Source organism: Artibeus jamaicensis, unplaced genomic scaffold, assembly GCF_021234435.1.
Source record: "Artibeus jamaicensis isolate MK-2021 breed Jamaican fruit bat unplaced genomic scaffold, CSHL_Jam_final contig_1998, whole genome shotgun sequence".
Classification (NCBI taxonomy): domain Eukaryota; kingdom Metazoa; phylum Chordata; class Mammalia; order Chiroptera; family Phyllostomidae; genus Artibeus; species Artibeus jamaicensis.
Window position 1 is genome coordinate 8,618,776 of NW_026521407.1, and position 25,695 is coordinate 8,644,470.

The window sequence follows — 25,695 nt, forward strand, 5'->3', positions numbered from 1 at the left end:
ATCTTTTCTTTCTCTCTTTTCTGTGTTTGGTGGCCCAGCACAAGTGTTTTAAATAGAATAGACATCGTGGCTATAAAACATCTGCAACATTACACATTTAGTCAAGTTCTTGGCAGCCTGAGGTCTGTTTAATTGGTGATGTTTTTGCTGTGGCTGTTGTTTCATTTTCCCCCCTGTTGATCCCTGTGGAAAATAAAGTTTTCTTTTATGTGATAATGTATAGAAATGCATTACTGGCACAGGCATGTGAGGATATGGGAGGAGCAGAGATACACCTCTGAGGCATGGACAGCTCAACTTTTCAAGGGAATAACCTTTCTCACTCGGAACAATCTGTTACCTGGGGAAAGAGGCTGCCTAGGTTCAGGTAGGTAAAAACAAACAAACAAACAAACAAAAAAACCCCACTGCTTTGTGCTGAGATAGCATCCTTTTTCCTGGAGCATCTTCAACCCTTGAAATACCGTGCTTGCCCACTACCACCGTTGGGGTGGGCTGAATGGGTGCTGTCCAAGAAATCTGAGGGAAGTAGAATCAATAATGACCAGTAGAATCGATAAGAGTTAGTAGATTTGATGGCACTTAGTCATTAAATGTACAAAGTGTGCTTCTTGCCTTGTCCAAGTGGTTGTCTTTCTGTCGTTCGGTCTGCAGGGTGGGCAGGGAAGGTTTGATCCCCAGGCACAGCCGGACAGCTCGGTGAAGTCTCAGGTGGGGCGGGGAAGGTGCTGAGGAGGGAGGAGAGGAACTCTGTGTGGCTGTCATTTCGGCTCTGTGCCAGGCACATTTCACGTGTTAGCTCTTTTGATCCCGTTTTGTAGAGGGAGAAGCTCAAGTTCAGAGACGTTCAGTCATTTGCCAGGGTCACCTAGTTTATATGTGACAGAATTGAGATTCCTGAGTTGTTTTTCTCCTCCCAGCTTCAGAGCTGGGGTTGGAACCTGGACCTCTCGTCTCCAGAATGTCCAGCTTCCCAGGCCCTTTGGGGTTTAGAAAGATCACCTTCCATCCCTGGAGAAGTGAGACATTTAATAAAAGGTGAAGAGACTTACTTGCTTGTGATTATCTTGGCTTCCCTCTTGCACTGCAAACACTTCTTTGGGTCCCTCTTTTCCCTCAAAGGAAGTTACTCGTGGCAGGGGGCCAGACCATGCTTGGGGGTGGGGGGTTGACTTTTTTTTTTTTGACAGATGAAATTTATGACCTAACAGATGGCTGAGTGTTTCCAAAGACGACCACGCCAAGGATGCAATGTGCTTATCTCTCCTTATGCCTTGCCAGCCTGCCCCCACCTTCCCTCCCACCCCATGGATGTTTCTGGAACAGTAGAATGGCAAAGCCGGGAGGGACCTTCTGCTGGGAGAGCTGACACCAGGCCACACACTGGTTGCTAGGATTGGCGTCTGGGTGCCCTCTCCCCCCGGTTCATGCTTTTGACGCCGCTCTTGCCTGTGCTTTTTTGCCGACGTTAAGGTTAGGGTGACCCATTCCGCCCCCTCCCACCTCCCCCTGGACGCTGCTTTTTTTCTTAATGGCCTGATTGAAGAGTTGCTCCCCTGTTTAAACCCTGTGCAGGTTTCCCTTGCCTCCCTGGCATGGCCTCCCTGCCCTGCCCCTCACCTCCTTGCATCCCATCAATGCAGCCCTTTAGCCACCATTGCTTACGCTGCAGCCTCTGCCGGGGAGGCTCTTCTCCACTTCCTTTCCTCACTGCCGCTGCTGACCTCCAAGCCCCCCTTGAGGCCACGCCCAGCCCTGTACCCTCAAAGCCCACCGTAGTACAGCAGCAGCTTTCTCCTTAACTGTAAGCACCTTTGATACAGAAACCAGGTCTGTTGCACTGAACATCCCCAGGGCCTCGCTCACACAGTGCTTGGCACCTAGCAGGCCCTGAAAACGTGTTTGGTGAGAGAATGAATGCCTGCCTGTGGCTTGCCACCAGACACACTTCTCGGCGTGTGTCTTCTCTTACCCTCTCAATCGTCATTTTTACTCTCCTCAGATTCAGCACATCCCTTGAGCACCTACTATGTGCCGGGTGCTTTTACATACTTATCTCTCGTGATGCTTATAGCAGCTCTGTGACATACAGGTATTGCCCCCACTTCCCACGACTCACCTAAAATGACACAGCTGGGGAAGTGGCCGAGCGGGGACTCAATCTTAGCGCTTTGGGTTCAAGTCTCAGGCTCCTCCACTCTTCTGTGGCTTTTTTCCCTCTCATGTTCAGTATGATAATAATGAAAAAGAATCTCTGCCTCGTTGAGGTCTCCATCCCCCCCACCTTTTCTCCCTCAGGACGGCAGAAGCTAGAGCCCTGATTGCACATTAGAATCTTCTGGGGAAATGTTTAAAAAATACTGCTGCCCGGGCCTCTCCGTGGACCAATGAAATCAGACTCCCCGAGGGTGGGGCCGGCGTCAGGTTTAATGACTCCCCAGGTGATTTCTGAGGTGCAGGCGGGGCTGAGCACCTCCGCGCCGTGGGAGCGTCAGTGGACCTGAAGCCTGGCTGAGCTCCATGGATTAGGTAAAACTTGCTCATCAAGAACTGATTGCCATGTGCATCTAAAATATGTTAATGGAGGTAATCAAGGCTAAGTGTTAAGGCTGCCATTTCACTCTTTCATGAAATCAACTGGAGGGCTTGGGGGATGGGCGCCTTGGCCTCAGAGCCTGCCTGCCAGCAGTTTTTAACCTCTCTCCTCAGTGGGGCTGTTTCCCTGTTGCTGAGGGCAGGGGGCCTCATCTCGCAGGTGGTGCCCAGTTTACGGAGGGGCGTGGTCTCGAGCGCGGTCTTTCACAGGATACACAGTGCCCCCCAGAGCTGGGTTTTCCTTGCCCCAGGGCCTGTGCCCAACCTTTCTGATGAGGCTTCTCAGCCTGCCCTTGAGGTGTCCTCACGTCGTGTGGGGGACGCAGAGGCCCTCCAGGATGGCAGGAAAAGGAGGGGCTCTTTAGTTTGGGCTCCGAGAGACTTCAAAACTCTTCACGTTGGAGTAGGAGGCATCTCCCTGGCGACCTGACATGGTTTAGGGAAAGAGCAGCTGGGGAGGCAGGGAGGGGTGCTCTGAACTCCTCACCATCGCTGCCTGTTCATAAACCCCGAGGCCTGCACACAGCCTGGCTTCAGTTCCCCAGACCAGGGCCTGTGAGAAGGGCCCTCAGGCACCTCTCAGCCTGGACGTGGGCACTGGGGAGGTTGGGGGGGGCAGAGAAGCTGTCAGGAAGACTGGTGTAGGAAGCACAGGCCCCGGGCCTGGTTTTCCTTGGTGCCTGTGTTGCAGCGTTATAGGGACCTCATGCGGGCTGTGTTCCTGGGGTAATAACTCTGCATTTGCCGTCTCTGCTTTAGTCCGACCAGGGTCTGTGGCCATCATTCAGAGGGGAAAAGTGAAGCCCACAAGTGTTAAGAGAACTGACCTAACCTCACTGGATCAACCATGCCTGGATATTTAGTATTGGTGTGTCTCAGCGTGCACAGAGGGGCTTGAAGGTGCAAAACCATGTGGACAGAGAGCAGATAATTTTAAATGTCTTGTTCTTTCACTTGGATCATTTCTATAAGACAGAATCATGTTGGACCAATGCTTTAACCAGGGGGCCAAGCTCATCCCTGTGACCATTTCCAGGGTCCTGCCCCTCACTTTGAGTCGCCCTCTGCATCTTTAGAAGAATTCCACCCTGGGCGGGCGAATCGGGCTGCCGTGGCTGGAATGACAGGCACAGATGGAGGGAACTGAGTACACTCCAGTCCGCCATCCCGTCTGGCCCTCCTTTCCCACCTCAGTTAAAAAACTGAGATTTTTAAAAGCATCTGCCGTGGCTTCCTTTCCCTTGCTGGGGCATTGGGGGCACCTCTTCCATGTGCAGAAACACACGGCTTGCTGGCCCACTGAGCAACAGTAAAGTGTACTTTCTGAATTTTGCTTGATACTGCTGCTATAAAGATTATGGGTTTTAATTGCATCTATGGGTTGGCAGTTGTTTGAACACTGTTGAGAGTCTGTAGGGCCTTTCTCACAGTGAGTGCAACTCATCTGTGGCAAGTACTGGGAAGCGGGGGCTTCGCGAGACGCATGGAATGATGGGCAAATTACCTGTGGCTGCTGAGCAGCTCTGGGCCTGCGATGGGGCTGACGGCCGGCCAGCCACCTCGCTCAGTATCATTTGATGCGTGGGTCATGATCCTTAATTTCCTGTGCTTTCCAAGGCAACACTCCATCTCCGCACCTTTTTCTGTTACCTCCCCCAACCCCCAGCCTGCGTGGCAGAGCCTAGGATATTACTCCCTGATAGCAATCTGCGGACGGGTCAGCTTTGCCGGCTGCAACTTTTCCCCCAAGGGTGAGAGGAAGCAGTGTTTTCTAAATTAGCCCAGGAAGGAGCCAGGCAGAGGGCTCAGTGATGAGGACGGGGGTCTGAGCTCCTGCTGAAGCGGCCCGATCATTTCAAGATCACCTTCACCTGTTGGCGAGTTGCTGTTTTAACCAGAGGTAATGCTGTAACCTGACTTTGTCAGGTAATTATGTAGAAATTATATTCTAGCCCCATATAGAGGAAGGCTATTTTTTTCCCTTCCAGTTTTAAAGAGGTTTCGGAGGGACTGCCAGAGTGTAGCCTGAACCCTCGCTCTCTCTTTGGCTGATAGCTGTGGATGGGGCGAGAGAGCGCCGAGCAACATTTGGGGTTATATCTGTAATTAGTTCCCTCTGAAGTTAAATTAATTTCTGCAGTTGGCAACACCAAACACTGTTTCCCTTTTGTCCGGTGGTCAGGCATGAGTGACTCGAGGCACACAGACCGGCTGGCGGAGGAAGCAGCCAGGAGCACACGGCCCTGGGCGTTTGGGTTTATTTTATTTTAAGTCCTTTTTGCATTCAGACTCTCAACTTAGGGACGTTTTTTTTTAGCCTATTACTTCTTGAAAGAAAAAAAATTTTTATTGCGATATAATTTGTATGGCACATAATTTAGCCATTTAAAGTGTATGTAGTTCAGGGGTTTCGGTACATTCACAGACGTGGGTGCCCATCAGCACAGTCCGAGTTAGAGCACTTCATCCCTCAGAAAGAGACTTGGGCCAGGGACAGACAGAGGGCCCATGGGCGTGAAAGGGTCCTCCCCATCGCTGGGCAGCAGAGAGATGCACATGCAGTCCACGATGACAGCCACTTCACACCGGTCAGAATGGTGATTGTTAATAAATCAACAAACAAGTGCTGGAGAGGTTGTGGAGAAAAGGGAGCCCTAGTGCACTGTTGGTGGGAGTGCAGACTGGTGCAGCCACTGTGGAAAGCAGTATGGAGTTTCCTCAGAAAACTACAATTGGAACTGCCTTTTGACTGAGCAACTCCACTGCTGGGGATTACACCCCAAGAGCCCTGAAACACCAATCCAAAAGAACCTGTGCACCCCAATGTTCATAGCAGCACAATTTACAATAGCCAAGAGCTGGAAACAGCGTAAGTGTCCATCAGTAAATGAGTGGATCAAAAAACTGTGGCACATTACACAGTGGAATACTACACAGCCGAGAGAAGGAATTCCTACCCTTCACGACAGCGTGGATGGAACTGGAGAGCATTGTGCTAAGTGAAGTAAGCCAGGTGGTGAGAGACAAATACCGTGTGATCTCACCTATAAGTGGAACCTGATCAACAAAACAAACGAGCAAGATAGAACCAGAGACATGGAAATAAGGAACAAAGTGGCAGTAAACAGAGGGGAAGGGGGAGATGGGTAACGGCAAAGAAGGGGAAGGGTCTAGTCAAGGAACGTGTATAAAGGACCCGTGGACAAAGACATTGGGGGGGGATTGACTGTGAGGGGAGGGAGAACAGCAGGGGAAAACTGGGATAATTAACTGAACAACAGTAAAAAAAAGAAAGAAAGAAACCCATGCCCCTTAACCACTATGCCCCCTTCCTGTCCTCCAGCCCTAAGCAACCACCAGTGTACTTTCTGCCCTTACATTTCCCTATTAGGAACTTTCAAATGAATGGAATCGTGTAACACAATGCAGTCATTTACGGCTGGCTTCTTTCACTTAACGTGATGTGTTCGAGGTTCAGCTGTGTTGTAGCATGTATCCTTTTTCGGCTGATTCACATTCTGTTGCACAGACGCATCACACGTACCGTATCCGTTCACCCACCGATGGACATTTCCAGTCCACTCGTTGGCCATTGTGAACAGGGCCGCCGAGAAGACGGCGTGCGGGAGGTTTTGGGTGGACGCGCGGTTCAGTTTCCCTTGGGTTCGTACTAAGAGGGCCGTCGTTGGGTCGTCTGGCAACCCTGTGTTTAGTCGTTGGAGGAAGCGCCCCGCTGTGTCTGTGGTGTCGGGCCTGTTCTTTAACCTCTCGGCTTTCACACTGCAGAGGGCACATTCAGACCTGCTCCTCCTGGTGCCCCCTCGTCTCTCCTTCCCCCGGTTGTGCCTTTCTGCTCGGAGGGCACAAGACGTCCCAGGTGCAGGTGCAGGTGTGGGAGGCTTTGGTGACTAGAAAGGGCAAGACTTTTTTTTTCTTTTTAGATTTTTATTTTCTTAATTTTTAGAGATGGGAAGGGAGGGGGAAAGAGGGAGAGAAACATCAGTATGTGGAAGACACACTAACTGGTTGCTTCCTGTACGCCCCCAACTGGAGACCTGGCCTGAAACCCAAACATGTGCCCTGACTGGGAACTGAACCAGCGACTTTTTGGTGTGCGGGCTGGCACTCAGTCCACCGAGCCACACCGGCCAGGGTGAAAGGGCGAGATTTGGACTGTCCGCTTTTGTCTCCCCTCGTGCTGTGTGACTTTGGACTCTTAACTTCTCTGGTCCTCGTTTCCCTGACTGTAGAGGAGAGGCTGAGACCCGCCCTGGGGCTGGTGAGAGGCCCGAGGAGGGCGGCTCCTGGGGAAGGCCCTGCCCACCGCGGGCCCGCAGTGCCGGCAGAACCCACTGAGCCTGAAGGAGACGCGGGTGTCGGGGCTCTTGACAGGGGACGAGGACCTTCCTCAGTCTGCTGAGTGTCGTTAGGCAGGCGCCCCCTGTGTGTGAGTGCTGGCCCACCTCGTCCCAAGTGTCTTATCGGAGGAGTGCGAAGCCCTGGGTGGCCTTTGGGTCGCTTCCGTGTAGAGTTGGCCCTGCTCCCCGTATTCCCTCACCTCCCACCTGGTCTCTGTGACCTCTGCCATCGAGGGGGCACGGCGATGAGTGTGACCTGCCAGCCTCGGAAGGATGGGTGCAGACCGTCACGTGTGTGGGTGCAACGTTCTCCTGCCCACGGTCAGGGGAGGGCTTCCCTGTGGACTCTCAGTCCACTGTCACCGAGAAAAGGTGAGGCCGAGGCCATGGTGACCTGGGGTGTCCCTCTAGCAGGGCTCTGGAGTTTAGGACTGCTGTGACCTCCGTCAGTCCTGATAGAGCTGCTTTGTCACACAAAGCTTGGGCTCAGGTCTCCGATGCAGGGTGACACAGGACAGCCAAGCACGCACAAGGTTTAGGACCTGGGATGACATCGAGTGGTGTCCACCACTTTATCCACTGGATCTGACTTCCCGTCTGTGTCAGCGGGAGGGACGGCCAGGATTGGACACCCATTCTGGGTCCTCCCCTCAGGGTTCCCACAGAGGCAAGAGCACCTGTCGGCGAGCCTGTGTTCCCGGGCAGGGGAATTTGAACTCCTTTCAGGAAGATGGCGATAGCAGGAGTTGACTTAATTTCTCCAGACCTGCCCCATCCCCAACGCGGGCTCCCCAGAGCCACAATCTGCCTCCCCTCGCATTTGTCAGGATTGGGAAATACTCACTGTTGTTTGCTTGTGTGGCAGCTAATATTTGGGGGCCGGCGCTGCGGTCTCGTTCTCGAGTGTAATTTTTCTCTTTGCCGCGCCCCCACCCCACTCTCTGAGTGGGACGCGCACATACACCCTGCTTCATCCTGTTTTATAAAAATGCAACCAGTGGCCCCAGTCTGAGTGACCATTTGAGTTGGTGACATATTTTTTAAAAGGGAATTTATGAAACCAAAGGAAAAAAAAGCCTGTTGTCTGGTTGGAGGCAGGAAGGCAGAGCGTTCTTCAGAGCCCCAGTTAGCAGCTGGGTTCGGCCAGTTTTTACGTGTAAACAGCAATTTTCCGAACTGGAATGGTGCTGGGGTTTTCTCTGTGGAGCCAAGGGGTTTGTGGAGAGCAGTGATGTTTAGTTAAATTACAGGTCTGGATGCAAGACTTTGCAGCATTGAGCTGCGAGACTCTGAACACTCCCCTGTGTGTGACACACACGCACACACATGCACACGCACGCGCACACACACACGCACCACTTCCCATATTGCTGTGCTGCACCATAAAAGGAGGGCATCTGCCGAGGGGGGCTGCCCCCCCAAGTGGTGCAGGGCTCCTGGTGGGACCTAGTGTCTCTCAGAGTGGAAAGCACTCACATGCCAAAGTGTCTTCTGCAGCCCCTCCACCAAAAACTTGTAGTCAAGGAAATTTAACATCAGGTTCCTGATGGACTTTGGGCTGAGCTCTCTCTGGCCCTCATCACCCAGGTGCACCCCCACCCCGAGGGCCGGTGTGCAGCGGCTGGCTTCCCTGTAGCTCGTGCGGTTAGGTGCTGCAGGGGTATGAACGCTGTGGGTTAGGAAACAGTTTCCCGATGGGCCCAGCGCAGGAAGAGAACACAGGTGTCTCTCTGCCTTGTAGGCGGAGAGGACTTTTTATCATGCCAAGATTGTACAGCCAGGGGCCAGTGGGCAGCTTGCACACTGTGTTCAAGATCAGAAGACAGTTAAAGTTCTGGGGGTGCCAAGTGGCTCCTGGGGCAAATGCACTGGGAATAGTGTGTGTGTGTGTGTGTGTGCCCGCGCGCACGCCACCAAACACACACACACACGAATTCACATGCATGCACATGCACAGAAACTCGGGTGATACTGATGAGAATTTGAGGCCCTCCATCCAGCCCCCCTGAGAGCCTAACAAGCACCCCAGCCCTGTCCCCTTCCTGCCCCGCCCTCCTGAGAAGCCAGGGAGATGCAAGGGAAGAATATGTGGTTCTGGAGTCCTCAGCCTGCTTCCTGAGTCCCTCTCCAGAATGCAGATCCTCAAGCAGTCCACAGCCCATTTGGCAGTGATGCGTGCGTCAGGACTGCCGAAGGGAATAGCTCCCTTTCCCCCTAGCACGCCCCAGGCAGGAGAGGTCCCCATCCTGACACTATCGCCCCCCAGCCGGGCTGCCCTCTCCTGTAGCCCAGACATCCGTGAGCAGCTAACCAAGTGTTGCACACCTTCCCACAGGCCTCTTCACATCTGGAAGGCTTTGATGAAACCAGTTTCCTTCAGCATCTGCTGAAGAGTGGGACACATCACTGTATCTGAGCTGGTTCCTGGCGGGGATGTGTTAGTAACTTGGACACTTTAGCTCATTGTCCGGGGCCTGGGATTTCTCATCCTCTCGCTGCTTTTATTTATTTTTTAAAAAGTGTTTTCAGTACCCTTTTAGGACTGTGTATTTACAGCTGGGTGTCCGCCCCAGTGTTTAGGGCTCTGTCTTGGCAAGTTTATGGCTGTAAGGCAACAGTGGAGGGTGTAAGAGGGCGAACCTTGCATTTACCCAGTTACGGGGAATGAACATTCCGTTATTTGGAATGAAGACACATTGGCCGACGAATTTCTGCGTCCACATGAACATTTGGAATATAAGTAAGGCCTGCTCTGTATCCACGTGGCTCCAACCAGCATGTAAGTTAGGCCACGGGGTTCGTTTTCTAGAATGCCTCTCCTGAGTTTAAGTCTAAAACTCCACTTGTGCATGTTTGTGGGTCATATTAGGGTTTCCTGTGCAGATCTTTAATGACTTGGCTGGGGCAAAAAACGAGGAATGAAAAATGTAAAATGAAACTGTTGAGGTCTCGTCTGAAGTCGAGTGGAATGCAGGGGCGTGTTTCTGAAATGATAGGGCAGAGGGTCAGGCAACAAGTGGAGAGGGGTCCGAGTTCCCTGTATAAGGTGTCTTTCTGCTGCGCATTTACCCTGAGCTCGAAGGATACATTCAGCAACAGAGTTAGGACTCAGTTACAGTGGCCATTTATTTAGCATCTACCTGGTGTCCCACTAGGCACTTTGGCATTTGTTATTTAATTTATTTCCCATGGGAACCTTGTGTGGTTGGCTAATTATCATATCTCTGTTTTATAGTGGATTAAATTCCATATTACACGGGAAGGTAAGGTCCAGCACCTAGCAGCCCTCAATATGTCTGTTGAATGAACACATGAGGAAAGTTAGGTTAGTAAAACCTGGCGATTAGTGAGTCTGGGGAGACTGTGAGGTGACCTTGTCCACCAGAGAGGCTTACGGGATGGATAAGGAGAAGAGTAAGATGCCACCCCTTCACGAGTGGTTCCTGGAGCTTGGCGGTATGGACACAGGTGGGGTTGTCACAGAATATCCTCACGTGCATGATCTCATCTAACCTCCTGTTCATCTGAAAGAGACGAAACCCAGTGAATCACAGCCTTAAACGCAAGTACAAACCACTGCACGGCCCTCCCAGCAGACAGGAAGTTGCCAGGGCAGTGTCCTCTTAAAATAGTGCAGGAAGTCCATTATTTCCCAAGGATATTCCAGTTTGGGCTCCGTCAGCAGGCTGCGTCGGCACATGTCCCCTCTGGGAGCCACTAAGCTACAGCGGGAGCTCTCGAAGCCTGGGAACCACCTACGCGTGCTGGTAGGCTGGTGAGCCTTCGGGGGTAGGTGGGACCTGGAGCTGCGGGGCGGGACTCCATTGTGCAGAGGGCAGAACCCAGAGCTCAGGGTGGGCCCTGTCCTGGATCCCACCCAGACCGAGACCCTGAGGCAGGTTTCCAGTGCCTTTTGCCCTCCACAGCACGGCCTCCCATGGATCGCTGTGCCCCCGGTGCCCCTCGGCTGAGGCCATCCTGTTGGAGGTGGGTGGGTTGGTTTTTCCTCTCAGCAAAGTGGTTTGGAGCCTTGGTGATAACAGTGGTCCAGGCGCCTACGGCCCCTGTACTTGGGTCTCTTGAATTGAATCATATAATAGACATAGGTGACATTGTGGGTTTTTAAAACTGTATTCCAAGATTTGTCTCATTCCCTTATTTTTGGGTTTCGATCATGCTTTTCTTTGTGTGTATGTTCTCATCGAACATTTCTCTCCGGCTTTATGAAGGTGTAACTGACAAATAAAAGCGTAAAGTATTCGCAGCACATAACATTACGACTCAGCATCTGTGTACATTGTGACCAGATTCCTCTCGAGTTAAGACATGTGCTTTTTTTATTACATGCAACCAAACTGGTAAGACCCTGCACCCACTGAGTTTCTAGCTTTTTTATTTGACTTAAAAAAAAAAAACCCACATAGCCTAAAGGTCTTCAGAATAAAATTTATCTTCTTTTTTCTCCTCGGCTCCTGTTAAGATCATTGGTCTCTGCTGCCCTGAAAGTTTAGGCACTGAGCTCCCTTCTCCCTTCGCTTTGGAACAGGTGGGGTTCAGAAACAGGGCCACACACCTTTGTTTCTGCACCCACCGCACAGTCCTGGGCTCCGCGTGCCTGGCCGGCAGTGTGGGGGGTGCCAGGAGCACTCAGGAGCCTGTCTTCTGGGGGAGGAAATATGGAAGGCAGGATTCTTGATGATTCCAGCGCCAGGTGGGAAGTAGTTCGGTGAGCGCTGTGAGGGGCGGGTGGGCACAGTGTTGGCGGGTTCAGAAGAGGGGAGAACAGCTTCTGGATGGGGCGGCACTGGAGATAATTCTGGATTCTGGAGAAGGTTGTTGGATCGTGACGGGTGGCCACAGTTCGCCATGGGAGACAGGCACGGAGAAGCATTCCAAGGAAAGGGATGACCAGTGTGGACAGAGGTGTGGAGACTGGCTGGGCTCAACTGAGCGTAGGGAGAAGCGAGGTAAATCGTGAGAGGTCGAGAGGAAGGAGGACGGGGGCGGAGCCTGGCGGGTGGTTTTTGTGTGTGTGTTACTGGCAGACGTGCACCGCCACGCAGACTGCTCAGTGTAGACAGGCCACACGGATTTTTGAGTTCTGTGTGATTTTCTTCATTACGTGGCAGGTTTTAGGGGTGCTTTCTGGGCAGCAGATTTTTAGGCGTGCCGCTCTGTTTGGTTCATGTCTCTTAGGTTTAAATGGTGTTGACCCGCGACTCTTCTGTCTGGGCTGGTATGTCAGAAGGAGGCTGTGCGTTTTGGCTAAAGAGGTCCTGGAGTCCACTGTGGGTCTGTGTGAGCCTCGAGCCTTGAGGTTGCGGCCCACCGGCCTCAGATACCCAGAGCGACTCCCCGGCCCCCTGCGGCCTCTGCAGGGCCCCCTCCCTGCAGCCTGCACCTGTCCACAACCGCCTTCCTAGAGAAGGGCGGGGAGCGGCTTGTTCCAGCATCTCAGCGGGCGTCGCTTGAGATAACCTGGTTAACCCGTGTCCTCCTCTTGTCATTTCTTGCAGATGGTCACAAGAACAAAGAAGATATTTGTAGGCGGATTATCTGCGAACACGGTGGTGGAAGACGTAAAGCAATACTTCGAGCAGTTTGGCAAGGTAAGCGGTGCGTGAGGGTGGCAAGTGTGTGCTCGGTCAGTCCTAAGGTGGGGCTGCCGTGGCCCCTGCCTCGGCCACAGCTGTGTCTTCAAGAACCATGTCTTTGAACTTGGCTCTCAAGACTTCAGTGAAATTCAGCAGGAGCTGAGATGGACGAGCCCGCCTTGTTGGCAGGGCGCCCCACGTGCCCGCAGGAGCAGACAGGGTGGCCTTTGAGCACGGTGGTGCTGGCTGGCGTTGGCTGGCCACATGGGGCCTGGTCTGGGAGCTGGCAGTGGTAGCAGCTGGGGAGGGATGTGGGACTGAGTCACAGGGCGGGAGCTCCCACAGAAGCTGCTAGAGGCCTGTGAGTCGGCGCTGGGCTTCATTCTGTGCCTCTCTGGGTAATGGGTTGAGAGAGGAGCCGCCTGGGGCTTTTTGCAGTAAACTCTCCCTTGTCAAATGCCCAGGGAAACTCAGGAAGGACGCGGGCCTGTACCTGTCAGAAGGTCTGTGAGACAGCAGTAAAATTATCCCCTGGGCTCTGCCGCTGGAACAGGCTGAGAGCAACATTGGACGCCCCAAATCAGTCAGGAAACGGAGCTCGAGAGTGTGTGTGTGTCAGACAGACAGAATACACAACCATAGGGCTGCATTCAGTGCAGCCTCTTTCCAGTCCGTGGGGGAGCCGGTGCTTTGGAGAGTGGGATCTTCTGAGGATGACACATTCCTTAGATGCCAGTCGCCCCAAGGCCCCCACAGGGCAGCTTGTGGGGAGCTGACCCCTATTGGCTCCCGTGTTCCAGAAGGCTGGCGGGGGAGAGCCTGCGCTTTCTGCTTCCTGTATCTTTGAGTGCCTTTCGACATTGCCTTGGGAGTCAGGTGTGAGACGGTTCCTTGCACACAGGTCTGCGCCACCCCCTCCCCCAGCCCCTGCTGAAGGGCTGACATGGCAGAGGGCCGCGTCCTGGGAGAGGACCCTGCACCCACTCCAACCTCCATCACCCACGTCCCCCCAACTCCCCCCACACCGACCAGTCATGCTTGTCTTGGTGGCACAACGGCACTGTACCCACTGCCCAGTCTGAAGGTTCTGTGCTTTAGTCATTTGCCCAAGGCAGTGGCAGCTGTGACCCTGTCCCCAGGTATGCCCAGGTTGTGAGCTGCTGTCTGGGAAGAGTGCCCTGACCTCTATTTAGCCTCAAAATGGAGTCGTTGGTTTTTTTTTTGGTCTCTGGTATTAATCAATTTCTGCATGGATGGGAGAACAAGCAACAAAGAGAAACCAGCCCCCTCCAGCCCAGCCCTGCATTCAGAAGGGCACTTAACTGCCCTTCCTGGCCGGTCATGAGAAGCCGCCTTCCCGGGGGCCCTCTCTGCGCTGCCAGTTGGGGACGATGCATCCCGGCCGGTTCTGAAAAACAGCTGAGCGCGTTGGTGACCCTGCATGTTATCCTCCTTCTCTCAGAGACGGATTGAAAGCACTGAGGGGGGTTTGTTCATCGCCCAGCCCCAGCCCGCCTGGGGAGAGAGATTGGAAATAATTAAAAGAGACAAGTCCGGCTCGCGTAATGGAAGGCTCTGGAGTGCGCGCTGCTTTGCTACCGTTCCACCTTGAAAACAGGCCAGGGGTAGTGTTTGCAAACGTGAGGTGGGATTTTTTTTTTGTTTTTCGAGCCATAACCTGCCTGGGAATCTCATGGGCCTGTTTGTGGGTGTCCGGGAAGTGGGTGCTGCCCAGATGGGCTGTTAGCACGCTCCGAACAGGCTTCTACTCGCCACATCTCCACATTTCCAACTCAGTTTCTTTCTCTCTGCCCTTCTCCCTTTCTCTCCTTCCGTCGTTTTTCATTAGCACCCACAGTCGTGACCCCGAGTGCCAGCCGTGGGAGGCCCTGCCCACGGCGGCGGTGATCACGGCTGCACTGAGAACACTCATCCCCTTGTCTGGGAGGCAGTCACAGACTGTGTTCCTGGCATGGCCCTGGCCTGGTCTGAAGCCACTCAGTCGATTTCACAGGAACATTTGTGAGGTCCAGCAGGATGGCTAAACGGCTCAAGTGTTTCATTAAAGGACCAGGGAGGCTTTTGGATGTATCAGAACCATAACGCTCCCTGTCCATGTTGCAGGGGGGCTTGTTTCATACACACACTCTGTGTATTACTCCCTGGGTCTGTCTTTAGAATAGCTTAGTCCTGCTTTGGCTGGTGGCTGGTGTTATATTAGTGGGCAGGGCCTGTCTCCTCTCGGGATCCTGGTATAACTCAGTGGAATCCAGAATGATCAAAGGAGGGGAGACTCTGCTTCTGGGGCTGCGGGCAAAGAGAAGATCCAGCAGCCTTGAAAGGAGGTAAGGAATTGACAAACTGACTCTGCCCTTCAGTAATTTATATTCCGGAAGACGAAACCAGGCCACACACACGCACGCACATACACGCGCATGAAGTATCTCCACACATTCCTGGCTTTGTAAAGGTGTCCAGAGCCCTTTTCAGTTGGTTTACTGCAAATTTGTTAAGTGAGGTGTAACATTACTACTTAGTGAGTGGCACTAAGGGTTGGATACTGAGTCAAGGCACCGGCTTACATCACGTCATTCTGTCCTTCTCTGGGAGGCTGGTGGGGGCGCTGCCCATTTTGTAGGTTGTTAAGTCTTTGACTCAAGGTCACAGCCTTCCCTGAAAGACGGGGGATGCAGAAAGGGGTGCGGACTCCCCCTCTAGGCTTGTGTGATAACAGAACCTGAACTCTGGGTGCCGTTGCACCTTCTGATGGAACCACAGGAGGGACTTAGGGAGGGGAGGACACAAAAGGAGAGGAAAGGCCGTGCCCCTCCGTGTGCCCCCGACAGGCTGCGAACATGCGTGTGTATCGCCCCGCTCCATCTGCACGGTGGAGTTTGGGATCGCTGGCCCATTCGATGGAGGTGGGCAGTAAGGCTCAGGGAGGCAAAGTCTCAGCTAAGGTCACCCAGGTAAGGCAGTATAACAGCCAGAGTTCACACCCTACTTCCTCTTCTTCTGAGCCTAGAACTTTCCATCTGTCTGCAGTTTCCATTCAGGGTTTGCTACCCGCTTTTTAGGTTTTTCTTGCTGCCATGCCTCTCTCCTTCCCCTTTTCTCAGCTTGCTGGCAGCTGCTTCCACTGTTTATTTCAGGTGGCAGTCAGGACGGGTGAGCCTGCCATCATAGGGCTGAGCTCAGGGCGTTGAAATCTGTCATTACTGGAAGTGGATACACCGGGAGCTCTAAATAACTCAAATTGGAGGTTTGGGAACCCTTTTGTGCTTTTCTCCAACTTTTCCCCCAGAGGGTTTACCCACCCCTGTTAGGGATGTCAAGACTTGTTTGTATTCAAGATGAGGTCACGCCGTGTGGCCCTTGGCAGGAGGACTGGCTAACTGGGGTGGCCGGCCCCAGGCTCTCCCGTGTTGTCCTCAGACAGAGGGAGGCAGACGTTGTTCCAAGCCCTTGAGATGGGTTCGACTCCACTGTGCTACCCCATGAGCCATTTTTTTCCTCACCTTGGGTTTTCAACAGAGGGAAGGGATTGGAAGATTTGTAAAGGTCAGACAGTGAATGTTTTTGGCTTTGCAGAGCGTATTGTCCCTATCACAACTCGTCACTTCTGCTGTTGAAAAGACAGTTGGGTGTGGCTGTGTTTCAATAAAACTTTATTTACAAAATACAGGTGGTGGGTCACATTTGGTTGGTGGGCCATAACTTCCCAGCCCCTTGAATGGAGTATTTCTAAGATTGCTTTCAAACATTAAAATTCAATAATTTAGAAAGTGGTTTAAATACACATGCATAGTTGGGTAGATAGATGTCTAAGTTATCTGTAGACTGGAACCAAAACGAGGTATTATCAGTAGTAATAAGCATTATATAATAAGCAAAAACGGTCATAACTGCGGTGGAGTGAATTTCTGGACTTGAGATGCAGGGACAGTGAATCCTCTATTTAGAAAAAGCTGCTGTTTATAAACTAGAATCTTCATCCTATGAGTAAGATCCAGCAAAACTGCAGAGTATTTCCCACTCCCAATTACATGCATTAGATCTAAATTGATGAAGACTCAGAATTTGTGAAATTCAGCTTGTACTAGGAAGATTCCTTGAGTTGATATTTCTGAATTAGAGGGATGTGTGCTTTGTGCTAAGCTTTTTAATGCATTACAAAAATTTGATTCTCAAGGCTGCAAGGCAAGATAGGTAGAACATCTGTCCTGTGGGTGACAGCACTAATGTTGAGGAAGGTCGAGAAGTTGTCCAAGATCACACGGCCCAGGCCGGATGGAGTGCGGATGTCACTCATGTTTGCGCCATGTTGCCCTCAGTCCTTTCCGCTGTTCATCGGACCGCACTTCCCACTTTCCCAGCAGCAGCCCCGCACACCCAGGGAGCAGGCTTTGTTCATTCGTCAAGGCCATCGATACATAGTAATGTGTTTTACTGCCTCAGGTTTCCTAGTGGACATTATCTGTGCTCTTGACTTCATACATACAGGAATGATGTATATAGCCCACTCCAAAGAATGGCACGCGAACGATGCTCTGGGCGTGCACACACACAGCCTGGCAACGCCTTGGCTCCATGCTTCTGAGCATGGAGCAGCCCGGCTCGGTAATTAAAAAGCACCGGATCAAAGACAGTCCGTGCATATGGGTTTCCTCCTCCTCTCCCGTAGGTCCCTCCTTCAAGTGCCGGTTTCTTACATTCTCACTTATAGGATTTTGGAGATCAAACAGAAGCCTTCGCACGTGATGAATTCTCGGCTTCGCCCGGACGGAGCAGTCCCGCACCTTTCAGCTGCTCACCTCCATGTCGGGGCCGCCCGGTACCGTGCTCGGGAGGCCGTTCTCACTTTATGTAACTCCTGTGAAAGCGGAGCAGCCCGCATCTGGAGGCTTCCAATTATACTTCACATGCTGAACTGTGTAATTAGTTTGGAAGACTTACGCTTAGTCATTGGTTTATCCTAATCGGCTTTGGCTTTCCCTACCAACAAAGTGAGCTTATTTTGCTAAGCTGAAACGACTCTGCACCCTTTGTTCCAGCCTTTTATTGTCTCATTCCTTTCATTCTGTTTTACTGCCAAAGTTCTGTTTCATTAGGCCTACAAGTCATTTCCAATTCAGTGGGCTGCTACAATCCGGCCTTTATCACTCGGCTGCCCTGGTTCCCATGTCCCTTCTGGGCCAGTGCCCGAATTTGTGGTTGGACAGGAGGGCTTTAACCCCTTCCTAGGCCAGCCCCTCCTTGCGGTGGATGGGAAAATACGGCCTTGAAGGAAATGGTTTAGAAAGTTACGGCTCTTTAGGTCTCATCAAAGGGGGGCCTGGTGGAAACGAGGAGAGAGGGGGCCTTGGAGCCTTTCCGTTGGATTGAGGTTGTGCACGGGTCTAGAAAAGTTAACTTGAGCTGCGGAGAATAATGCGCGAAAGCTTTTTGGAAGAGAAAAGTTGAAAACCAGCATGAGTTGGCTTTCCAGTGTGATGAGATCTTATTTATTCCCCATGTGCCTGGGACTGTCCTCGGAGGCAGCGTTTGCCACCTGTTAACCTGTCGTGCTCGGCTCCAGGTTCCACGCGCAGGTACAGCAGCAGTGTCCGCGGCCGCCACTCAGATCCTGCTTTTGATGCCGTACCTGTGAGCGGAGCAAGATCTAGAATAAAAACGTTAGAAAGCCTTTGAGACTCAGAAGGCTGGAGATGCGTGAGAAAATAAATCAGCGAGTTCCCGTCTTCCTGTGATCCACTGCTTCCCAGTGTGTTTTGTAGAGAAACATTGCTCTGCCCCTTGTGGTTCCCTCGGATCAGGCCTGGGAAGCAAAAGTCCTGCCTTTCCTTCGTGGGCATCAAAGCTCCCACAGAGTGCCTGTCCTCCGAAGAGGTTTGCACAGGTGGCCTGAGTGGGAGGTGGCCGGAGCCTGTGCCTCACCTGTCATCCGCTCACCCTCGCCCCCGGGGGCCCTGGTGTTCTTCAGACCTTGAATTATGCCTGGAGAGTGGACCAGGAAGGACCTTTGCCTCTCCCCTTCCGGGCTGGCCGGGCTGAAGGCTACTTTTGTGTTTAAATTTTCTTCCTGTAATAGCCCAGAACAAGGCCAACACTGTCCTCATGTTTTATTAATTCTCTGTCTGGTTTGTGTCAGTCTCTGCCTTCGGAAGTGTGTCATACGGGGGAGGGGACTTTGTTTGCCCTCTGACCCCTGGCAGAGCCGCGGAGTGCAAAACTTCTCAGTTAGCAAACGGGAGGAACCCGCCTCATCTGCCCGTCTTGGCCATCTGGGCCAGGTGGCAGCCAGCGGGAGGCAGTTCCCCACGAGTAACCTGATCCCCCGGCTTTGCAGGTAGACCTTCCTGCTAAACAACTTTGTGTTTTCCTGGTGAACTTCTTCCTCCACAGACTGACCTCTGCTGCGGAGGGAGGGCAGTTGGAAATAGATTGAGCACCCCAGCCTCACTTTGCTGGAATTACCACCCCCCCCCCCGCCTCTCTTTTTATTCTTGCCATAAAAAGGAGCTCCTGAAATAGATTAGTGGGCTTCTAGGAAAACTTCCCATTTCCCTTTTAGTGTATAAAATATAGCCAGCTGTCGTTAAGCAAATGCATTGGACATTATTATTGCTCTGTTAACCGTGTTTAAAAAAAATACAAGTAGAAAAATAAGATGCCTTCCGGGGAGCAAGCTGGGGAAACTTTGCGATTATGTGAATCACACGCCACGGTCGTATTCATAGGAGGTAGGAGAGCAAGGCCCCACCTCCCTCTGGCTTTGCTGCTGAACTGTGTTTCCCAGTGTGGTGTAGCTTTATTTCGTTTTTCTAGGAGGCCCTAAAGGGGGAGGCCAGAGCCCCCGGGCAGGAAGCAGTTAAGGAGCCAGGAGGGGGAGAGAGGAGGGGCCGCGAAGCAATCGCTGGCCCGCACCAGCTCACCTTCCCAGAGCCCTCCTGGGAGCCTCTGAGGACGTCACTTACAATGGAGTTGTTTGCATGAGAAAGAAAGCCTTTCTTCCCCTGGATGTACTTCAGTGGGAACTGAAAGTGTCTGAGAAATCACGGTTCAAGCTTGTGCCAGTGGGTGCAAGGAGGGGTTCTTAGGGAAGAGAAAGCGCAGTTCATTGAGACTTGGCACAGAAATCGAATTCCATTGTTTTGGGGAGTGAACATTGATATGGAGATTCCTGCCCGTCCCCTCACCCCTTCAATAGGACACCCCATTACATGGGTTGTGTATGCTTTTCTTTTTTCTTCTTCTCCTTTTTTTGCCCTCCTTTTGTCCTCGGAGAATTAGTCTCTCTGCAGAATGGCCGGATTTGTCAAGTTACCACCCCCTAAATTTTTACAGCTCTGTATGTTCAGACTTGGTATTTGTGAATTAGCTAGAAGTGGGCTGCCAGCCGGCCCTTTATTTACACTGAAGCCATGAGAGGGAGAGCCCCAGAAAGACGTTAATATGCAGGAAGAGGCGGAAGGGTTGAGTTTCTGACTGTTGCTAACCTCACCACTGCCTTTAAAACCAATCATGAGGCACACGGCTGATATTTAATAGCTTTTAGCTGATTATTTTTCTTCTCCTCCTCTTTCTTTTCTCTCCAAGTTGACCTGGGTGTACTTGAGCGGAAATGAAGTCATCCAAATGCTGAATTAGAATAATCACAGGCCTCCAAGAATGAAATGGAAGCAGAGATTAAATGGTAGAGGGAAAGCTGGCATTAATAAGCACCAGAAAAACTTTGCATAAAATAAATAGGAGATTTGATAGATTGAATTTGTGTGTCCATTTTTCTTCACTCTGTTTTGTCTTCCTACGTCGAGTTCCTGGCAGAGTGGGATTTGATTTGCGTCAGGTCCGCATACCTTCCGCAGCCTGGGTGACGGCCCTTTCTTTCTCGTGGGACATTTGTGTGACAAGGATGTTTCCAGGGTGGAAGAATCTGGGTGGAGGGACTGTTACTGTGAAAGGTTGATTATTACTGGTTGCAAGTGCTGAGGAAGGTGGGGGGAGGCAGACTGACTGTGACACACAGCAGGGAAACAAGCACTGTGGACGGACTCCTGACTGCAGAAGGCAAAGCTGGGCGGGGGTGGGGGAAAAGGTTGGGTGACCAAGGGTTCTGATTTCCTTAGGGCTAAGGGGTCTCCAGGCACTCAGATTGCAAACCACCCTAAAGAAACAGGAGGTGTGGAAAGTCAAGACACTGAATCCCTAAAGCGGGCAAAACCTCCGGGAAGATCTGAATCTCCCTTCCTCTGTGTTCTAGAACACTCCGCTTCATACTGTTTACAGTCTGGCTTCCTGACTGAACTCGGCCACCGGGGGCAGGAGGCAGCGCAGAACCTGCCCCTACGCGGGCCAGCGCGGGCCAGCGAGTGTTAACGCAGCCAGTGGCCCGAGGAAGGCAGGACAGACAGACAAACAGACCTGCCGTCCTGGGGCCAGGGGCTGCTCCTCACTGCTTGGAGTATAGGGACCACTTCGGGCTCCTACTTGGGGATTACTTCTGTGTCCCTTGAAAAATAAAAGCGTCTGCCCCAGGTAGCAAAAAGTGAGCTTCTTGTAGGCAAAGGGCAAAATAAGGATTTAATTAGATTAAAAACCCAGCAGAGTGGTTTGTTTACAGGAAATCGTTTTTTAGGTGGTCTGTCGCAGAAGATGTAATTTGTGGAATTGGATTAGTTGTAAATTAGAGTTTTTTGGTTGTTGAGGTCGCTCACGGGCTATTATAATTGGTGGCAGAGGTAAATATTTTCAGACTTGCTTATTGTTTGAGGAGTGTTGGTGTTTAGAGAAGGAAAAAACAAGGTACTTTTCACAGAAACGGAAATAAGAGTGTGGAACCATGATCAAAGGCAGCCCGCCCCATCTGATTCCCCGCCTTCCTGGGGAGTGGCGGAGGGCGGGGTGGGCCAGACCTGGGGAGGTAAGTGCTGGAGTTTTCCAGGGGGCTTGCCGGTTCTCTGATGTGGGAAAAAACATTTCTGCTTTTTATCTTTAAAAAAGACCGGCCCATTTCCTTTATTGATAGGTGTGTTGTAATGGCCAAAAGAAGGGCTTGTTGACGTCACAGCTCTCCCTTCCAACTCAGTCAGTCGACATCTGTGTTCCCATTCAGAGATTCCTGTTTGCCCAAAAGACCGTTCCTGGCTCTTTTTGTTTGATGATGGCGGCAGGATTTTCCCCCTCTTCCAGTTAGGGAAGGGGGGGCTGGGAGAGCAGAAAAGCCTGGCTGGCCTGCAGCGTGGCAGTGGCTGCCAGGTGCGGGTCCTGACCCCCGGTGAGAGGCCCCCGGTTTGTTGCTGCAGCAAAGCTGCTGGGGCTGGGCCCCCGCCCTGCCGTGACCAGCGGTGACGCGTAGCGCCGCAGGGTTGGTGTGGCGCCTTTGCCAGGAAACTGTGACTTTCTGATTGTTTAAAACTTATTATATTAGAACAAATATTATGGCACAGAATACAAAATTTCTGCAATTGTTTAGGAAAACCGTGAGGCCTGGCGACACTTGCTGTCTGTGGTGGCCCCTGTCTCCCATCATTCCGGGCTGTCCTGTGATTTCTCGGACATTAGGAGTTCTTGGGGAGAAATGGTGAGCGTCACTGTTGTTTAGTGTAGGGGCTGGTTGTGCGTTTGTTTTTTTTTAAGATTTTATTTATTTATCTTTAGAGGGGAAGGGAAGGAGCAAGGGAGAGAAACATCAATGTATGGTTGCCTCTTGTGCGTCCCCTACTGGGAACTGGCCTGCAACCCAGGCATGTGCCCTGACTGGGAATCGAACTGTGGTCCTTTAGTTTGCAGGCCCTCACTCAATCCACTGAGCTACACCAGCCAGGGCTGGTGTGCGTTTTTGCGGAGGGCCAGATAATAACTGTTTTCAGTTTTTGTGGCCTGGGGGGTCTCTCACACCATTCAGCTCTGCCTTTCTAACAGGACAGCAGCCACAGACTGTATGACAGTGAAATGTTGTGTGTTCCAACACAACTTCATTCACAAAATCAGAAGGCTGCGAGATGCCCCCAGCCATTGTTTGCCAGCCCCCTGGTTTAGATGTTAGGTGACAGCAATGGAATGGATTTTTCATACTCTGGTGTCAAATCCGGCTTATCCATTTACCAGGTCGGTGACACTGGGCGGGTAATTTAACTTCTTCGTACCTCAGTTTCTTTATCTGCAGAATAGGGATGAGGGTGGTACTTAATCACCAGGGATTTTCATGGCAATGGAATGAACTAATGCATGTGTATGGTTGACTCCGGAACAACAAGGGTTGGAATCGTGTGGGCTGTTTGGATAAGTGTACTGTTGGCCCTCCATATCCCTGGGTTCACATTCTCATATTCAACCAGCCAAGGATCAAAAATGGTATTTTCGACCTGCCTTTGGGAATCCAGATGCTTAGAACCCACCAACCATCCGCAGATTTTGGTATTTGCTGGGGTCTGGGAACCAGTCTCCCTCGGATACTGAGGGATGGATGACTGTAGTTAAGTTTTTGGGGAATCACAAGGTATAGGCAGATTTTGGACTGCAGGATTTGGGGGATGGTCAGCGCCCCTCACCTCTGCGTTGTTCAAGGATCAACTATAGTTCTTAGCATCCTGCTGGCAGCGAGGTGCTCGGTAAAATATTAGAAACATCAGCTGCTGTTATTTCACCCTCTGAGACCCAGGTTTCAGCCCCTAGGGCTGCCTTCCCCATCCTGTCTGCAGCAGCCCCGACCCACACGCACTCCCCAGACTCTTTCAGCTTCCCTCTTCTGCCCTCTGGGTGGGTGCACCGTGGGGGTAGCACAGAGTGTCTCCTGATCCTCTCAGCTTTAAGGCCGAGACTCGGTTTTGCGTAGTTTTCCATGGCGTGTACCTCCAGTTTAACCCAGCTACCCCGATGCCTCCAGTTTGTGGAACTGACTTCCAGTTGCACTGGCGCCGATAGGAAACGCTGAGCAGATGTGGTCCGAAAGAGAGTTCTGGTTGGACCCTGCCCATGAACATTTAAAACTTACTGGAATAATTAAATTTTGTGTGTGTTGGGGGTGGGGTGGTGGTAGGGAATACTGTCTTGAAATTGTCTCAATATCATTTAGTTATGTTTATTTTATATATATATGTATATATATATACATATATATACACAAACACACAACACTAATGTGTTTATTGAGTTTATTTACCCTCTTGAGAGAGCTTTTCACATCCTAATCTAAGTTTCCTTTTCCTTTACAAATATGAGTCTAATAAACTTGGTTTTCTGGTTTTGGAATTTATAGCGAATATTAGGGTGGTAGGAAGATGTTCAGCTCAATGTAAAGCAAGAGGGAGGAAAACCCATAAAAACAAAAAGACTTTGATCTTAAAAAGTCCCGTGCGGTTCGGACCACTCAGTGCAGGGAAACAGCCGTCGTCCACAGGAGGCCCAGAGGCACCTCGTCGGTGCTGCCCGCACAGTCGTAGGCGGTTCACCGGTTCATTCCCTGGCCCTGGTCACCGTTGGAGTGCCGGGCCGGAGCCAGGGGCCAGGGGCCTGTCAGCGAAGGAGACAGACAAGACCCCTGTTTACTCGTAGCTTAAGTTTTAAAAAGGGCGGAGTCAGGAAGGACTAGCCAACAGCCAGCAAGTAAATAACCAAAATAAAGCAATTACAGCTTGTCCTGAAGAAAACAGAGCAGGAGCGGGGAGGATCCGTAAGGGGAGCACCGAAGAGGGAACTGTGGTTTATCAAGGAACAAAGTCAGGTCCACGTAGCCTCTTCGCCCCGAGAGGACTGTAAATCCCACCAAGTGTCTGCTTGTTCCCTGCACAGCCCCGGGACTGGCCGAGCTCCTGGGCCGTAGTTGGCGCGCCGTAAACAGTGGCGCAGTGAAAGGACCCTCTGTGCTCAAGGGTCTGCACCGGCAGGGCCGTGCCAGTCCTTGGAGAAGGGGTTTCAGTTGGGGAAATTATGAACTCTCTTTTTAAAAAATGGGGCTTTAAGAGAATATATTCAGTTATCTGGAGCATTTCCTCATGTGGAACCAACCCATCGTTTCCCTGAAGCCCAGGATAAATGAGGTATTTCCACCCTTCAGCGAAAGCTTACTAGGACTGAGGGGCCAGATGGGCCGGGTGGGGCTGGAGCAGGTACATTCTCAGGCGGGTCCTGGTGCAGCAGGTAGACACGGAGCTGCTCCAGAGAGGGGACAGTGAAAGGAGGGTACAAATGGGGTGCATCTTCTCCCCTGCTCTTCTGTATGTCTTTGGTTGAAGAAAAGCGATGGACCTGCCAAGCAGGAGGTATTAAGTAGGGTCTGTGGTTTTAAGAAGCCAGCCAGAGCTTTGACACATCTTGGCTCGGATACATGGACCTTCCCCAGGTGCAGGCTCTAGGCAGGCTCCCCCGGCCCCACCCAAACTTGCTGTTTTGTGATTGGCCAGGCTGGGGAATGAAAATGGGTCCAGCCACATTGAGCATCTCCAACATGAGGACATCCTACTGTGAACAGAGAGAACTCATTTGTGGGTACATTTTTTTCCCTCTCGAGAGAAGAGAAGAGTGTCATTGGTGTTTATTGCCAAGCCTTTGGGAGTTACCTAGTTTGCATGGGATGAAGTTGAATGATTCTGGACTCTGGAATCAAGTAGACCTGAGCTAGAATCCAGGTACCACCAGTTGCTGGTTAGCATTGTGACTTTGCACTGCTGATTTCACCGTCTTGAGCCTCATTTTTTATATTTTCAGTGGGGATACAATTTCTTTCATAGGGGGTTTGTGAGAATTAAGAGACTCGTTTGCCCAGTGTGTCTGCCAGGTGGTGCTCAGCGATAGTCTCCGCTCTTCACATTCTCTCTCTCCTTCTCTCCCCTCCTCTCTCTCACACACACACCCCTGGTGTCTCGAAGTCCCAAACTGCTGACTTCCGCCAGGCTCACCCCCTCCTACAAATGCCCTCCCTTAATCTGCACGATACACTTCCTATCTGCCAAACAGGCTGTTTGGGGTTTTTAAGGAACTAGTTTCTTAGTCTTTCCCAGTCTCTGCCCCTACCCCTCTGGAACCTTCAGACAAATCCTGAGCCACAGAAGTCCTGCATTGGAGATCCTCCTAGATTTAACCCAGCTGGAGCTACTGCCGGGGGAGGCTGAGGGGAGGATTTGGCTTTTTTTCCTCTTATGCTAATG

At 51.7% G+C, this 25,695-nt stretch overlaps 1 protein-coding gene across 10 annotated transcripts in view; it reads left to right on the top strand.

Moving 5' to 3' along the window:
• The window catches only part of MSI2 (musashi RNA binding protein 2), a 367,224-nt gene that overhangs the window by 111,981 nt on the left and 229,548 nt on the right, over nucleotides 1–25,695 (top strand). For all 10 annotated transcript variants that reach the window (XM_037163779.2, XM_037163783.2, XM_037163784.2 and 7 more), the window contains exon 6: nucleotides 12,470–12,562. In XM_037163779.2, the coding sequence (XP_037019674.1) occupies nucleotides 12,470–12,562 (93 nt within the window). The remainder of the gene's footprint in view (nucleotides 1–12,469; nucleotides 12,563–25,695) is intronic.